The 17,448-nt window shown below is 41.1% G+C and overlaps 1 protein-coding gene across 2 annotated transcripts in view; it reads right to left on the reverse strand.

Moving 5' to 3' along the window:
* Window positions 1-5,724, reverse strand: part of CMC1 (C-X9-C motif containing 1) — an 83,576-nt gene extending 77,852 nt beyond the window's left edge. Inside the window, exon 1 of one of the 2 annotated variants that reach the window (XM_054480133.1) lies at window positions 5,496-5,724. Coding sequence is in view for 1 of the 2 variants with exons in the window: in XM_054480131.2 (XP_054336106.1) it covers window positions 5,496-5,514 (19 nt within the window). In the remaining variant the exon portion in view is untranslated. The remainder of the gene's footprint in view (window positions 1-5,495) is intronic. The other variant, XM_054480131.2, reaches the window with a different exon arrangement.
* Window positions 5,725-17,448: the final 11,724 nt, after the last annotated feature.

A 17,448-nucleotide genomic window follows, 5' to 3' on the forward strand; every position in this document is an offset into this window, starting at 1 on the left:
CCAGCTCTTACTCTCTACTACTGTGCCCAAATAAAAGGAACCAGGGCTTCTCAGAGAAATAACTAATTGTATGGATTGGCCAGGGTAGGTACAAGATGAAGCAGTGATATCTTGTGTGAGGGAATAAAAAGGAAATGCTCAAAAAAATGGTGAGAGCATATGACAAAGATCCAGAAGCTAGCTTAAAGGGAACTCTGGCCAAATCTGGGGAAATTTGAACACAAAAAAATAATTATTTACATTAACAGAGTACAAACCATTGAAAACACAGGAATTCATGAGTCCGTACCAAAAATACCAATAATAAATTCATAAATCAATGAAAATGAAACAAAGCAATCTCTTGCTTACAGTAAAATGTCGACAACCATCTAGTAAATGTGAAGGGAGTGTGCTGGAGGTAGAAAATCATTATTTTTCAACCATTATGGGAAAGACTGAATCAGGTAAAAAAAAAAAAAAAAATCAATGGACCCCAAATCAAAGAGAAATATTTGATGAGAAGCAAATATTTACAAGGTCTTAACCTTCCCACAGATTAGTTACTAATTGCAAAACAGAGAAAATATGGCAACAAAACAGGGCAAAACCTTGAGTGGGTAATCAAAATTAACATCACCTATGAGAGACAGATACCCATGTACCTCCAGATAGGATACTCTGGAAAGACACATCATGTATGCAGTATGTGGCTCAGATCAAGGTTATTCTTGATCTAAACAAAAGTCAGATCAACACAAAATAAGGAGAGTTCTGTTTGTCACTCCGTTACCTAAAAACTTGCAGTGTCTTCCCATTGTTCTTAGTATAAAATTCAAAATCCTTGAAATGGTTTACAGGTCATTTCATGCTTCAAAACTGAAATCCCAACCCCCACCCCACGGCCATGGCACACACTCCTCTTTGATCTCAATTCTTCTTTCTTATGGTCTTTGCTTAAGCCTGTGTTTTTCAAATTTCACAGAGCAACCATCAGAGAGTTGTTAATCCGATGAGACAAAAATAATGTATTTTCTATGGCAAATATGCTTTTAATTTATAAATATACAAAATGTAGATGTTAAGTCTTTTTTCTTTTGTTCTGAGCCACCAACGTAATTTATGTCTAAGAAGATACTCTAGAGATATAGCAGCAATAATAAAATCAAAATTTTTCTTATAGGCCAGGCACGGTGGCTTATGCCTATAATCCCAGCACTTTGGAGAGGCCGAGGTGGGCAGATTACTTGAGCCCAGGAGTTCAAGTGCTCCTGAGCAAGGAGTTCAAGTGCAGCCTAAGCAACATGGTGAAACCCCATCACTAAAAAAAATAAAAAATTTTTCTAATCACCTCCACAACCTTTTACATATTAAACATACAATGCTCAAAAAAGATTCTTCAAGTTTCTTTAGATGTCTAACTTAAAAACTAAAATTTTCTAGTAAATGTAAGTGCTAGTACTGTGCCTGTACCCCTAAAGGTAATTTACCTACATTCCCACAGGAACCACTAAAAGAACCCCAACTTGGAGTACTGCAACCCAAATGTTCCAAGAACATCCATAATTAAATCCTCCCAAGACACATATACCTTAAACACCCTCTCATGGAATGTCATGAAATTCTTGACCCCACTTTCCACCCCCTAAGCCCTATCTCTGTCCCATCTTCCTCCTTTTATTAGGTTCCCGGAAGAAAACAGCAATAGAAGGACACAGGGACACACACACACCTGATTAAGGAAACTTCCCTTAGGCTGCCATGCCCCATCCTGCATAAGTGGAGAATGAATCTATGTTGACAGAGGGAAGAGAACCTAACTAAAAAGCGGAAAGGTCAAAGAAGGGAGAAGGGAATTACTTTAGTTGATAGAGAAAGTGAAAAATCAAATTTATCAGGTGCAGGTTCCTATGGGCCATCATCTGAGAATATAATCACGCCTGAAAATTTGTCCGGAACATAGCAATAAGCAAAGAGTGCTGTTATTACTGCTACATTAACAAAAAAAAGGAAAATAATGTAAATAAAACTACGTATAAGCATGTAACCTGCATTTCATCGTTGGGTTCACAGTTTCTTGAGGAAAACAGAGACCCTACAAAGTTAACTAAAAGTTGCTGCCAAATGAAAATCAAGCTTCTATAAAGATCACAGAAAATACAAAATAAACCAATAGGAAAACAGATTTTGCTAAATGAACCTCATTTGGTGTATCTATTATTCATTACTCAATATGGGCAAATAACATCGTGGGCTGTACAAAGCAGTAAAACATCAAAATGTGAAACTAAGCTTCAACGTATGAACCAAATAAACACGAAATTAAAAAAAAAACTGGCTTCCACACATTTTATTCTGGAATTTAAACAGACAAAACAATTTAGGGAAAAAAAAAAAAATCTTCCTACTTGCTGACTCCACTTTTTCACTTTCCATTGCTTCCATTCCTTCCTTTGATGAAGTTTCCAATAATCACATTGTTAGATTTGACCATGACCTTCCACCCAGCTGCTGACGTAAAAAAAAAAAACTGGAATTATCCCTATTTCCTCCTTTTTTTTTTTTTTGAGACAAAGTCTCACTCTGTGGCCCAAGCTGGAGTGCAGTGGCGCAACCTCGACTCACTGCAACCCCTGCTTTCCAGGCTCAAATTCTCATTCCTCAGCCTCCCGAGTAGCTAGGACTACAGGCGTGTGCCACCATGCCTGGCTAAATTTTTTGTATTTTAGTAGGGACGGGTTTTCACCATGTTGCCCAGGGTGGTCTCGAACTCCTGAGCTCACGCGATCTGCCTGCCTCAGCCTCCCAACGCACTGGGATTACGGGCATGAGCCATGGTGCCCAGACACTGTTTCCTCCCTTTCTCTCACCATCCTTATTCAATGCAACCACAGGTCCTGTCAATTTCTCCTCACGATGCTGTATTTTTCTTTCCATCTGTCTATTACCATCTTCCGCTAAGATACAAACATATTTGGCCTGGACTACTGCTCCCATCCCTTAACCTGTCTCCCTTCTTCCATTTACGACCTGACCCCTCTACAATGCATGCTACCACTGTAGCGAGGGTAATAAACACACAAATTATGTTACTGCCCTCTTTAAAAGATTCTAAAGGCATCTGATGACATTAGAAAAAATCCAAATGCTTTATTATTACAGCCAGCCTTTGAGGCCTTGCAGCCTCTGCAATATCTAGGCATTTAGCGACTACCTACTTTCCCAATATCTTTCCTTACGGATCCCCTCCACACTCTGACCCACATTCAAGTTAAATATTTTAAGTATTTGCTACTTTATGGCCAAGCACACTCTGCCTAGCTTCCTCTCATCCCTCAGATTCCAATTCAAATGACACTTCCTCATAAAGCTCTTCACTGACTAATCTCTTCACCATCTACCACATGACATTATTTTCTTCATGTTTATCACAATCTGTAAAAATGTGTGTGTGTGTATGTGTGTGTGCCCACGCACGTGTCTGTGTAGGGGGAAAAGGGGGTGTTAATTGTCTTTTTCTACCACTAGATAAGCTTTACTGGGAGCAAGGATTTTGTTTGTCCTATGTACTACTGTTCCCTAGGGCCCAGAACAATATGGGGCATATACCAGACACTCAACAAGTCTTTGTTTAATCAATACTCAAAAGGTGGCATGGTCTACAGCACTGGACTGGAAATGAAATTACCTAGGTTCTTACCAGACTTGACTCTACCAGCAACTAGCTGTGTGGCCTTGGGTACAACACAAGATTGGAGTGGCTTATGAGTAACTGGAAGGTAAGCAAGTGAAGAGAGCAAGCATGAAGATTTTTTTCCCAAATTTCCTTGTCTAAATTCAAAAATTGTAGATATATGGAAATCTTTAACGTCTCTCAGTCTCAGTCTCCTCATCTGTATGAGATTACTTTAAAGGTCACTTCAAATTCAGAAGTACCATAACTGGGCTGGGTGCGGTGGCTCACACCCATAATCCCAGCACTTTGGGAGGCTGAGTCAGGCAGATCACTTGAGGTCAGGAGTTCCAGACCAGCATGGCCAACATGGCGAAACCTCATCTCTACTAAAAATACAAAAATTAGCCGGGCGTGGTGGCGGGCGCCTGTAATCCCAGCTACTCAGGAGGCTGCGGTGGGAGAATTGCTTGAACCCAGTAGGCGGAGGTTGCAGTGAGCCGAGATAGCACCATTGCACTCCAGCCTGGGTGACAGAGTGAGACTCCAACTCAGTAACAAACAAACAAACAAAAAAATACCATAAATTATATGGGCCTAAACCTGAACCTTCCTTACTCACCCCTCACTTACACTCTACCCCTTCTACCCCTCAAGAACCAAATCATGGTAGTCATCCTGAAACCAAGCATCGTGCACCTTACTATCTAAAGGTGCACTTTAGATAGTAAGTGCACCTTTTGCTCATAGGGCTGCCTCTTCTCCAGCTCCAACCACTGGAAATTCCATCCCTCAAAGCCCAGATCAACTGCTAACTGCTTCATAACCACCTAGTCCGAAATGAATACGATCATTATGTTCCAGAACTCCTCTATGCTTCAAATTAGAGTACTCCCTGATCTACCACTACCTGCTGGACTAGTCACTTAACTTCTCTTCGCCTCAGTTTCCTAATCTGTAAAATGGAGCTAAAAGGACCTACCATACCACATATTATTGTTGGATAATAGAGAACACTCAGCATGGTAATAACGTGTTCAGTTAAAACTTATTTCTGTGCTACATATATTTTTCATGCTCCTTGAAGGCTCCGAAAGAGTATTTTCCATTTCTGAATATCCCAAGTTTGACGCCATCTACCTCTCAATGTTTTGACTTTTTGTATCCATAAAACGAAAAGAAATGGTCTAGACCAACTACCATTCCCTCCAAAAAATGTTATCTATTCCCTTGCAAAAATAGCCTAACGCAAAGATACTGCAGGTGACCGTCCACAAGGACGGGAATTCGAGGGGAAGTTAACTATTGCTGCAAACGGAAGTGGCTGGAAGCAAGGAGATTAAAACAACATTCAAGATTTTGAAGATCCTTTCCAAAGAAACTGACTCCTGCCACAGTGATGGATCCTTTGAAATATGTTTTTAAGTTGGGTTACAAGGATGAACTCGGGGTCCATGAACTCCCAAACAGAAATGTAAAACTATGCGCCAGAACAAATACACAAATTTCTCTGGGGCCAGAGTGTCTGCAGCATACATTAAATGCATCTGTGACCTTAAGGGGCGAAAAGAGGGTGACAATGAAGAGACTAGTCGCGTTAAGTAGGAAACCACAATGGACGATACTTTAGACAACAAACGCAACCCCAGATAACCATAACCCCCAACAAGCGAGAAGATGACCTAAGACCGGGTGAAGCAGCCGCCGGGTATGAGAAGACGCTGGTGGAAGCAATGCTACCCAGAGCTCTGCACCTTTCCCAGGTCGGCCTCCAGCCCGCACGGCCCGCGGCGTGAGACCCGGGGCGAGGCCCCTTGGCAAATCCCGCTTCCCGCTCCGGTACCTGCGGGGTCGAGAGCCATCTCGGCGGGCCGAGAAGAAGGTAGCCGCTTGGCGGCTCCGGGGTACGCAGGAAGGGGAGTGGAGGGGAGGGGCTTGGGCTCGGACGCACGTGCGACCTCCGGGAACTTCCCGCAACAGAAACGCCGGCCCTTTGCAAAGCACCGCCAGGATCCTTTCCCGCTTCCTTTCCAGGCTCCTACTTCCGCCGCCCGTTGCGCCTGCGCCCTTCTGGCCCCGCCCCAATCCTGTAACTAGAGTGGAACTGACTTCGCAGGGGGAATGACCAGGAAAGGGGGCGTGTCTGCGTGCCTTTGGGGCGGGACCGTGCAGGACGCGCGCAGCCTCGTTTCGGGAGGCTTGAGCACCGGTTGCAGATCCGGGTCTGCAGTGACTGGAGCCGGACCTGCAGGACTTTGGGACTGCGCCTCACTCGGTGACAGGGTCAAAGTCCGAGCCCCGTCCCCCATACCCGCCTTCGGAGAACCAAATGAATCATCCAGTTCCTTTTCTTTTCTTCGTTAAAGTTCATTCATTCATAAATGTCTATTTCATGCCTACCAAGTTCCAGCCACGGTTCCGAATACGAGGGGAAAATAACAATAAAAATAACGTCCCTGTTCTCAAGGAGCAGTGTGGCAGAGGAGACAAATAAAAGCAACACGCTGTTAAATGTGACAAACGCCACACGCACTAGATGTTCACAGCTTGTTCTACCATAAAGGTGATATGGTGTGTGCAATATCGTTATTTCTCTTTCAAATCAAAGACTGTGGCTCTCCTAGACGTTAAAATGTGGGTTCTAGAAGTACCTCTATGTTGTGAAATAATATACTCAGGACGTACAGTCTGATTTGGGTGATGTTACAAATCCTGCCTCTATCAGTAAAAGCTGTAAGTTTTGTGAGAGTAAAATGAAGGAAGGTAATAGCCGTCCCGCTGAAGACCCACTACTCACCTCTTCTCAATAGAAGAAACTTTCTAGGTGGCACTTAGGTTCATTTCCACTCACAAACCAGCCTTCAGAAGTGCTTCCTTGTCAAATTCACGTTGAACTGGCTCGAGCCACCAAAGGGTGAGGTGCGGCCTGGGACAGATGGGACAGATGTTTAGAAAAACAAGTAGCAGCTGCTTCTTCCCTGCAAGGGATTTAGGGCTTTCAAAATGATCCCCTCCCCACCTACCTGCAGTCCCTCCTCCCCTGCTGCTGCTTCCGCCTGGTCAGTTGGCAGAAAAGCCGAGGCAGTTGAGCAGGGCTGGGAAAGTGGGTCTCTGCTCAGCAGGTCTTCCGTTTAAGGGCCTATTTGGGCATAACGGCCCTTATTACAGCTGTAGGTTGAGGTGCCAAGGTGAAGAATTAACGTTTCACTCACCCAGCCAGGGAATCAGGTCCTTTTCCTTGTATATTTTGTAAATATGCTTAGGAATACACCAAAATGACTCTGGTGTGCCTCTTTTATTGTTCTGAAGGTGAAGGATTTGATTTAGAAGGCTAAAGCAATCTTTTTGAGGAGATGGAGTATGAAAACACAGGTCAGACACCCATATTCAAGTATTAAACTAAATCTTTCTATATGCAAAAGGGTATTATGGTAAAGGAGGAAAGTTTGATTTGTCGTCTTAGTGACTTGAGTAAGTTCTATCATTTTTCTGGACTTTGGTTTCCAATTTACAAGGTTCTTCTGAGGAATAAATGTGATATCATATAACGCATTTGAAAGACTTTAAAGGACCACTTCTACCATTTTTGCCATAGCTATTACTTGAAACATTACTATTTAACATTTGTTTTTAAATCAACTCACTTTTTAAAAACACTTAAATAGGTACTATTTACTTTAGCCTTATCCTAAGCAACAGTATCTGTAATATCATGGGTTTTGTGTGCCCCATAGAATGAACTGCTAGACGTATCACACCAGGAGAAGCACTAGCAAAAACAGTAGCCCAATACCTGATACATAATAGTGTATCTCTCTGTATTCCCATGTTAAATCAGATACTTTGGGGGGAAACTGAGTCTTTACAATCTATAACTAGGGAAGATAAGTCATTTTTTAAGTTAAGCGAATGTAATTGGCAATTAAAAACAGAAGAAATTTCCTGAGGTATTACATTATTAATAGGCAATTCTTTGGGTAGTAACTGCAAAAGGAGCTCAAGGAAAGAGGAAAGGACATCATCCTGGAAATTAGGGACAGTGTGTTACCCAATTGTGATCCCTAGAGCTCAGACAACGTCTGGTAACTGGTGACCCCACGAAAGCCTTTCTCAAAGGATTGAATGCCGCAGTGGTTAGGAAAGACTTCAGAGATAAGTTAGAAGTTATGCTCGGCCTTGAAAGATGGATAGAATGAGTGGACAGGAAAAAGGGCATCTCATGCTGGGAGAAAAATGAGAGCAAAAGCATCTGGGATTTGAACTGTTCTTGAAGGAGCATGGTGGAGCATGGCAGAGTGCAGGCTAAGGAATGGAATCATATGAACAAAAGCACAGGGGTGGGAAGCACCTGGCTGTGTGGCAGGAAGCACGGGGCGGTGTGGCAGGCATGTGGTGGGCAATGCTTGAAACTACTTCAATGCATTTGAGGATTTGGGAAGCTAGGGCAGTTATGCATTGGCTAGAAAAGGCCAGATTCCCACAGCCTTAAACACTAGACAGAGGTGTGTTTGAATGTGTTACTATAAGCAACCAGAATCTGTTGAAGGTTAATATATAGGAAAAGAGCATTGTGGTCAAAATTTTCTAAAGGTGTTTTATAAAAGTTTTGTGCAGGATGAATTTAGGCAGCGAGGAAAGAGCTAAAAGGCAAGCAGAAAAGTAAGGAGGCTATTGTACTGGTTTGGGCAAGATATGAAGAGCCTCAACTGGGATATATAAAAATGTAAAAGGATGGATGTGAGAGTAATTGCAAAGGAAGAATCTATCCTTTGAAATTGGATTTAGGAGACTAGGAGAAAGAGTCAAGATTTCTGGATAATTCCTTTTTTTGGCAAATGTATACAGACAAATGAGAAAATTATGGCAATGTGCCTATTCATGCCTAAAATGATCTGCCCTTGATCCTCATTATTGGGGGCTAACAGTGGCGATAATGAAACAGAAAGATCAGTTCAGAGAAATTTGCAGTAATGCAGGGTAATAACAGCAGTTGAACCACAGTGAATTTCTCTTTGCATGTGAAGGCAAAGGAATGTGCAAGTAGAAACAAATATCTTGATTATTTTTGAGTCAATTCTGACTGGATCTAACATTCCTTTATGCTATATGTTGATATGCAGCTAGTTATTTTTTGAAATTGAGATTATCAGTCAGCCCCTGCTTGCTTCTGCCTCTTCTTAGCATCAGAATTAAAGACTTTTCATCTGTAGCTCGGCTCTGCTACAGATGAGAATCAAACTTGAAATCAATGAGATTTCAAATTTGAGTCAATAAGAATCAAACTTCAAAGAATATTAGACACCTCATCTCTACCAGAGGATAGGATTTAGAAGTAGTTCTTGGCCAGAAGATCACTAATCGAGGGTCCCTGGTGGCCCTGCCTACTTTCTGAGCTGTATTATTTAGCACCCAGTTCGCATGGCTTGTGCCTTCTCTGGTTTAAAAGGACTTAGGTCCATGTTGACATTTCTATTATTTGCTAGGGCAGTCATAATGAAGTGCCACAGTCTGGGTAGCTTAAACAACAGAAATATTTTCTCACAATTGCAGGCTAGAAGTCTGAGATCAAAAATGTCGGCAGAGTTGCTTTCTCCTGAGGCCTCTCTTCTTGATTTGCACATGGCATCTTCTCCTGTGTCTTCACATGGTCTTGCCTCTGTGTGGCTGTGTCTCCTAATGTCTTCTTGTAAGGACATCAGCCATATTGGATTGGGACCCATTCTAATGAATATCCTAATGGCCTCATTTTGTCTAAACTACCTCTTTTAAAACCGTATCTCCAAATGCAGTCACATTCTGAGGTGCTGGGGGCTAGGACTTCAACACAAGAATTTTGGGAGACAAGGTTCAACTGATAAAAGCATTGAAATTTTTTTACAAGGACTACAATTATTCCCTGAATCCCAAATCACTTCACTAGAGCCCTGAGAACATGTCTAGTGTTAGCCTCTCACCAAAATAAAATACTTCATCCCTGTTTTCCTGGCTGTTGAATAGGGCCTGTTTTAATCTGACTCAGTTCACCTATCCACTTCAATCAGCTCCTGACTGTCCCTTCTCTACATCTGATTGATCAAAACATCTAGTCAGTTCTCCTTCCTTAATATATCTTTATTTCATCTGCCAATCAGAGTCATAACTCCTAGTCCAAGGTCTGCCCATTTGTACTGATATTATTGTAATAGTTCTGAACTGGCTCTCTGTTCCTAGGCATTTCTTCCTCCCACTTATTCTCTCTATTCCATTTCACCCACAACAGCAAATATGATTATAAAATTTCTTATATAAAATTCCCAGTAAGAGACAACCTATGGAATGGGAGAATATATTTGCAAATCATACAAATGATAAGGAGCTAACATCCAAAATATATAAGGAATTCAAACAACTCCATAGCGAGAAAACAAATAACCCAATATAAAAATGGGCAAAGGACATTAATAGGCATTTCTCAAAAGGAGACATATAAATGATAAGTATGTGAAAAAATGTTCAACATCATTAATCATCAGGGAAATTCAAATTAAAACCACAATGAGATATCACTTAAGATCTGTTAGAACAGCAGAAATACAAGAAGATAATAAAGCATTAGTGACGATATAGAGAAAAGAGAACACTTACACACTGCTGGTGGGAATGTAAATTAGTACAGCCATTATGGAAAACAGTCTGGAGGCTCCCCAGAAACTTAAGAACAGAACTACCATATCATCCAGCAGTCCCACTACTGGGTATATATTCAAAGGATATGAAAGCAACATGCTGAAGAGATATCTGCACTCCCATGTTTTATTGCAGCATAATTCACAATAGCCAAGACATGGAATCATCCTAAGTGTCCATCAATAGACGAATGGATAAAGAAAACATGGTATATATACACAATGGAATACTGTTCAGCTCTAAAAAGAGAAATTCTGTCATTTGCAACAACATGGATGAACCTGAAGGACATTATGTGTCCTTCAATTTTGAAAGATTCTTCTGTGAAATAAGCCGGCACAGAAAGAAAAATACCGATGATCTTACTTATATGTGCAGTGTGAAAAAGCCAAACTTATAGAAACAGAGAGTAAAATGGTGGTAACCAGAAGCTAGGGGTTTGGGGACCTTGGGGAAATGTTAATTAAAAAAATAGAAAATTTCCATTAGACAGGAGGAATAAGTTCAAGAGATCTACTGTACATCATGATCACTTCAGTTAGTAACAATCTATTGTCTATTTGAAAACTGCTACTCTGTAATAAATTTTAAGTATTCCCATTACAAAAAAAGATAAGTATGTAGAGTAATGCATATGTTAAATAACTTTATTTTGTCATTCCACAATATGTATTTTAAAACATCATGATGTACACTATAAATATATACTATCTAACTTGCCAGTTGAAACAAATACATACATACATACATACATACATAAATCCTCAGTAGTTCCCTATATAAATAAAATTCAAACCCCTTCTTTTAGCAAGGTTCACAAAACTCTTTATAAACTTAGTCCCATATTACTATATCAACTTTTCTTAACCAACGTCCTTGTAATCTGCAATTTCTGCTACATTAACTTACATACAATGGTTTATTAAATTACCTGTAAAGACTTCTTTGGGCTATCCTGGAAAAATGGGTAAGAGTTTATAGTTAATATAAAAACTTAAAACTGATTGCAGAAAAAGTATCTAGTTTTCACTAGGACCATTGGAACTAAACAGATTGATATAATTTGGATGTATGTACTCACCCAAATCTCATGCTGAATGTAATCTCCTATATTTGAGGTGGGGCCTGTTGGGAGGTGATTGTATCATGGGGGCAGATTTCTCATGAATGGTTTAACACCATCCTCTTGGTACTGTCCTTGTGATAGTGAATGAGATCTTGTGAGATCTGTTTAAAAGTGTGTGGCACCTCCTCTCTCTCCCACTCCTGCTCTGGCCATGTGACATGCCTGCTCCTCCTTCACCTTCCACCATGATTATAAGTTTCCTGAAGCCTCCCCAGAAGCCAAGCAGATACCAGCATCATGCTTCCTATCCAACCTATGAGCCAGTTACACTTCTTTTTGGTATAAATTATCCAGTCTTAGTATTTCTTTAGAGCAATGCGAGAATGGCCTAATACACAGAGCTAAACTCATTTTTCTCCCCTACTTCACTTAACTTTTTAAATTGAGATATAACTTATATACAGTAAAGACTACAAATCTTTGTGCAGCTAAGTGAGTATTTACATATTTATACACTTTGAACTACCACCCAAAATAATACTCTGTCAAAATATAGAACAATTACATATTTATACACTTTGAACTACCATCCAAAATAATGTTCTGTCAAAATATAGAACATTTCTAGTCATCCAGAACATTCCTTTTTATCTCCTGTTAGTAAAACCTCTCTCCACAAAAGTAGCTACTCTCATAACGTCTCTGAGCATTGATTAGTTTTGCCTGTTTTTGATCTTTATGTAAATGTAATCATACAGTGTGTAGTCTTTCTTATCTGGCTTTTTTTTGCTCAACTTCATGGTTATGAGATTCATTCATGTTGTTGTATATATAGAGATAGCTGCTCTGCTACTTTAAGTGTAACATTTGGTGAATTGTTTATCCTCCTGAGCCTCAATTTTTTCACCTGTACAAATATAACCCACCTCTGCATGATTTAAGCCTTAATGATGCTCTGTTACAAACGCTGACAGTGGTGTCCGGCACACAGTAGGCCATTCTTAAACTGTAGCATTTGTTACTATGATGATTGTCCTCTCTATTTTCACTTTTGAAAACTGTTCTTTCAAACTACTATTACATGATATGTAGTTTTTAAAATGTTTTATTCGGGGGGAGGAGCCAAGATGGCCGAATAGGAACAGCTCCGGTCTACAGCTCCCAGCATGAGCGACGCAGAAGACGGGTGATTACTGCATTTCCATCTGAGGTACCGGGTTCATCTCACTAGGGAGTGCCAGACAGTGGGCGCAGGTCAGTGGGTGAGCGCACCGTGCGCCAGCCGAAGCAGGGGCGACGCATTGACTCACTCGGGAAGCGCAAGGGGTCAGGGAGTTCCCTTTCCTAGTCAAAGAAAGGGGTGACAGACTGCACCTGGAAAATTGGGTCACTCCCACCCAAATACTGCGCTTTTCCGACGAGCTTAAAAAACGGCGCACCAGGAGATTAATATCCCGCACCTGGCTCAGGGGGTCCTACGCCCACGGAGTCTCGCTGATTGCTAGCGCAGCAGTCTGAGATCAAACTGCAAGGCGGCAGCGAGGCTGGGGGAGGGGCGCCCGCCATTGCCCAGGCTCGCTTAGGTAAACAAAGCAGCCTGGAAGCTCGAACTGGGTGGAGCCCACCACAGCTCAAGGAGGCCTGCCTGCCTCTGTAGGCTCCCCCTCTGCCGGCAGGGCACAGACAAACAAAAAGACAGCAGTAACCTCTGCAGACTTAAATGTCCCTGTCTGACAGCTTTGAAGAGAGCAGTGGTTCTCCCAGCACGCAGCTGGAGATCTGAGAACGGGCTGACTGCCTCCTCAAGTGGGTCCCTGACCCCTGACCCCCAAGCAGCCTAACTGGGAGGCACCCCCCAACAGGGGCAGACTGACACCTCACACAGCCGGCCGGGTACTCCAACAGACCTGCAGCTGAGGGTCCTGTCTGTTAGAAGGAAAACTAACAAACAGAAAGGACATCCACACCAAAAACCCATCTGTACATCACCATCATCAAACACCAAAAGTAGATAAAACCACAAAGATGGGGAAAAAACAGAGCAGAAAAACTGGAAACTCTAAAAAGCAGAGCACCTCTCCTCCTCCAAAGGAACACAGTTCCTCACCAGCGATGGAACAAAGCTGGACAGAGAATGACTTTGACGAGCTGAGAGAAGAAGGCTTCAGACGATCAAATTACTCCGAGCTACGGGAGGATATTCAAACCAAAGGCAAAGAAGTTGAAAACTTTGAAAAAAATTTAGAAGAATGTATAGCTAGATTAACCAATACAGAGAAGTGCTTAAAGGAGCTGATGGAGCTGAAAACCAAGGCTCGAGAACTACGTGAAGAATGCAGAAGCCTCAGGAGCCAATGCGATCAAATGGAAGAAAGGGTATCAGCGATGGAAGATGAATGAAATGAAGTGAGAAGGGAAGTTTAGAGAAAAAAGAATAAAAAGAAACAAGCAAAGCCTCCAAGAAATATGGGACTATGTGAAAAGACCAAATCTACGTCTGATTGGTGTACCTGAAAGTGACAGGGAGAATGGAACCAAGTTGGAAAACACTCTGCAGGATATTATCCAGGAGAACTTCCCCAACCTAGCAAGGCAGGCCAACATTCAGATTCAGGAAATACAGAGAACGCCACAAAGATACTCCTTGAGAAGAGCAACTCCAAGACACATAATTGTCAGATTCACCAAAGTTGAAATGAAGGAAAAAATGTTAAGGGCAGCCAGAGAGAAAGGTCGGGTTACCCTCAAAGGGAAGCCCATCAGACTAACAGCGGATCTCTTGGCAGAAACTCTACAAGCCAGAAGAGAGTGGGGGCCAATATTCAACATTCTTAAAGAAAAGAATTTTTAACCCAGAATTACATATCCAGCCAAACTAAGCTTCATAAGTGAAGGAGAAATAAAATCCTCTACAGACAAGCAAATGCTGAGAGATTTTGTCACCACCAGGCCTGCCCTAAAAGAGCTCCTGAAGGAAACACTAAACATGGAAAGGCACAACCGGTACCAGCCACTGCAAAATCATACCGAAATGTAAAGACCATCGAGACTAGGAAGAGACTGCATCAACTAACGAGAAAAATATCCAGCTAACATCATAATGACAGGATCAGATTCACACATAACAATATTAACTTTAAATGTAAATGGACTAAATGCTCCAATTAAAAGACACAGACTGGCAAATTGGATAAAGACTCAAGACCCCTCAGTGTGCTGTATTCAGGAAACCCATCTCACGTGCAGAGACACACATAGGCTCAAAATAAAAGGATGGAGGAAGATCTACCAAGCAAATGGAAAACAAAAAAAGGCAGGGGTTGCAATCCTAGTCTCTGATAAAACAGACTTTAAACCAACAAAGATCAAAAGAGACAAAGAAGGCCATTACATAATGGTAAAGGGATTAATTCAACAAGAAGAGCTAACTATCCTAAATATATATGCACCCAATACAGGAGCACCCAGATTCATAAAGCAAGTCCTGAGTGACCTACAAAGAGACTTAGACTCCCACACATTAATAATGGGAGACTTTAACACCCCACTGTCAACATTAGACAGATCAACGAGACAGAAAGTCAACAAGGATACCCAGGAATTGAACTCAGCTCTGCACCAAGTGGACCTAATAGACATCTACAGAACTCTCCACCCCAAATCAACAGAATATACATTTTTTTCAGCACCACACCACACCTATTCCAAAATTGACCACATACTTGGAAGTAAAGCTCTCCTCAGTAAATGTAAAAGAACAGAAATTATAACAAACTATCTCTCAGATCACAGTGCAATCAAGCTAGAACTCAGGATTAAGAATCTCACTCAAAACCGCTCAACTACATGGAAACTGAACAACCTGCTCCTGAATGACTACTGGGTACATAACGAAATGAAGGCAGAAATAAAGATGTTCTTTGAAACCAATGAGAAACAAGACACAACATACCAGAATCTCTGGGATGCATTCAAAGCAGTGTGTAGAGGGAAATTTATAGCACTAAATGCCCACAAGAGAAAGCAGGAAAGATCCAAAATTGACACCCTAACATCACAATTAAAAGAAATAGAAAAGCAAGAGCAAACACATTCAAAAGCTAGCAGAAGGCAAGAAATAACTAAAATCAGAGCAGAACTGAAGGAAACAGAGACACAAAAAACCCTTCAAAAAATTAATGAATCCAGGAGCTGGTTTTTTGAAAGGATCAACAAAATTGATAGACCGCTAGCAAGATTAATAAAGAAAAAAAGAGAGAAGAATCAAATAGATGCAATAAAAAATGATAAAGGGGATATCACCACCGATCCCACAGAAATACAAACTACCATCAGAGAATACTACAAACACCTCTAGGCAAATAAACTAGAAAATCTAGAAGAAATGGATAAATTCCTCGACACATACACTCTCCCAAGACTAAACCAGGAAGAAGTTGAATCTCTGAATAGACCAATAACAGGAGCTGAAATTGTGGCAATAATCAATAGCTTACCAACCAAAAAGAGTCCAGGACCAGATGGATTCACAGCCGAATTCTACCAGAGGTATAAGGAGGAACCAGTACCATTCCTTCTGAAACGATTCGAATCAATAGAAAAAGAGGGAATCCTCCCTTACTCATTTTATGAGGCCAGCATCATCCTGATACCAAAGCCTGGCAGAGACACAACCAAAAAAGAGAATTTTAGACCAATATCCTTGATGACCATTGATGCAAAAATCCTCAATAAAATACAGGCAAACCGAATCCAGCAGCACATCAAAAAGCGTATCCACCATGATCAAGTGGGCTTCATCCCTGGGATGCAAGGCTGGTTCAATATACACAAATCAATAAATGTAATCAAGCATATAAACAGAACCAAAGACAAAAACCACATGATTATCTCGATAGATGCAGAAAAGGCCTTTGACAAAATTCAACAACCATTCATGCTAAAAACTCTCAATAAATTAGGTATTGATGGGACGTATCTCAAAATAATAAGAGCTGTCTGTGACAAACCCACAGCCAATATCATACTAAATAGGCAAAAACTGGAAGCATTCCCTTTGAAAACTGGCATAAGACAGGGATGCCCTCTCTCACCACTCCTATTCAACATAGTGTTGGAAGTTCTGGCCAGGGCAATTAGGCAGGAGAAGGAAATAAAGGGTATTCAATTAGGAAAAGAGGAAGACAAATTGTCCCTGTTTGCAGACGACATGACTGTATATCTAGAAAACCCCATTGTGTCAGCCCAAAATCTCCTTAAGCTGATAAGCAACTTCAGCAAAGTCTCAGGATACAAAATCAATGTACAAAAATCACAAGCATTCTTATACACCAATAACAGACAAACAGAGAGCCAAATCATGAGTGAACTCCCATTCACAATTGCTTCAAAGAGAATGAAATACCTAGGAATCCAACTTACAAGGGATGTGAAGGACCTCTTCAAGGAGAACTACAAACCACTGCTCAAGGAAATAAAAGAGGATACAAACAAATGGAAGAACATTCCATGCTCATGGGTAGGAAGAATCAATATCGTGAAAATGACCATACTGCCCAAGGTAATTTATAGATTCAATGCCATCCCCATCAAGCTACCAATGACTTTCTTCACACAATTGGAAAAAACTACTTTAAAGTTCATACAGAACCGAAAAAGAGCTCGCATCGCCAAGTCAATCCTAAGCCAAAAGAACAAAGCTGGAGGCATCACACTACCTGACTTCAAACTATACTACAAGGCTACAGTAACCAAAACAGCATGGTACTGGTACCAAAACAGAGATATAGATCAATGGAACAGAACAGAGCCCTCAGAAATAACACCGCATATCTACAACTATCTGATCTTTGACAAACCTGACAAAAACAAGCAATGGGGAAAGGATTCCCTATTTAATAAATGGTGCTGGGAAAACTGGCTAGCCATATGGAGAAAGCTGAAACTGGATCCCTTCCTTACACCTTATACAAAAATCAATTCAAGATGGATTAAAGACTTAAACGTTAGACCTAAAACCATAAAAACCCTAGAAGAAAACCTAGGCATTACCATTCAGGACATA

Source organism: Pongo pygmaeus, chromosome 2 (assembly GCF_028885625.2).
Source record: "Pongo pygmaeus isolate AG05252 chromosome 2, NHGRI_mPonPyg2-v2.0_pri, whole genome shotgun sequence".
In the NCBI taxonomy this organism is placed as follows: domain Eukaryota; kingdom Metazoa; phylum Chordata; class Mammalia; order Primates; family Hominidae; genus Pongo; species Pongo pygmaeus.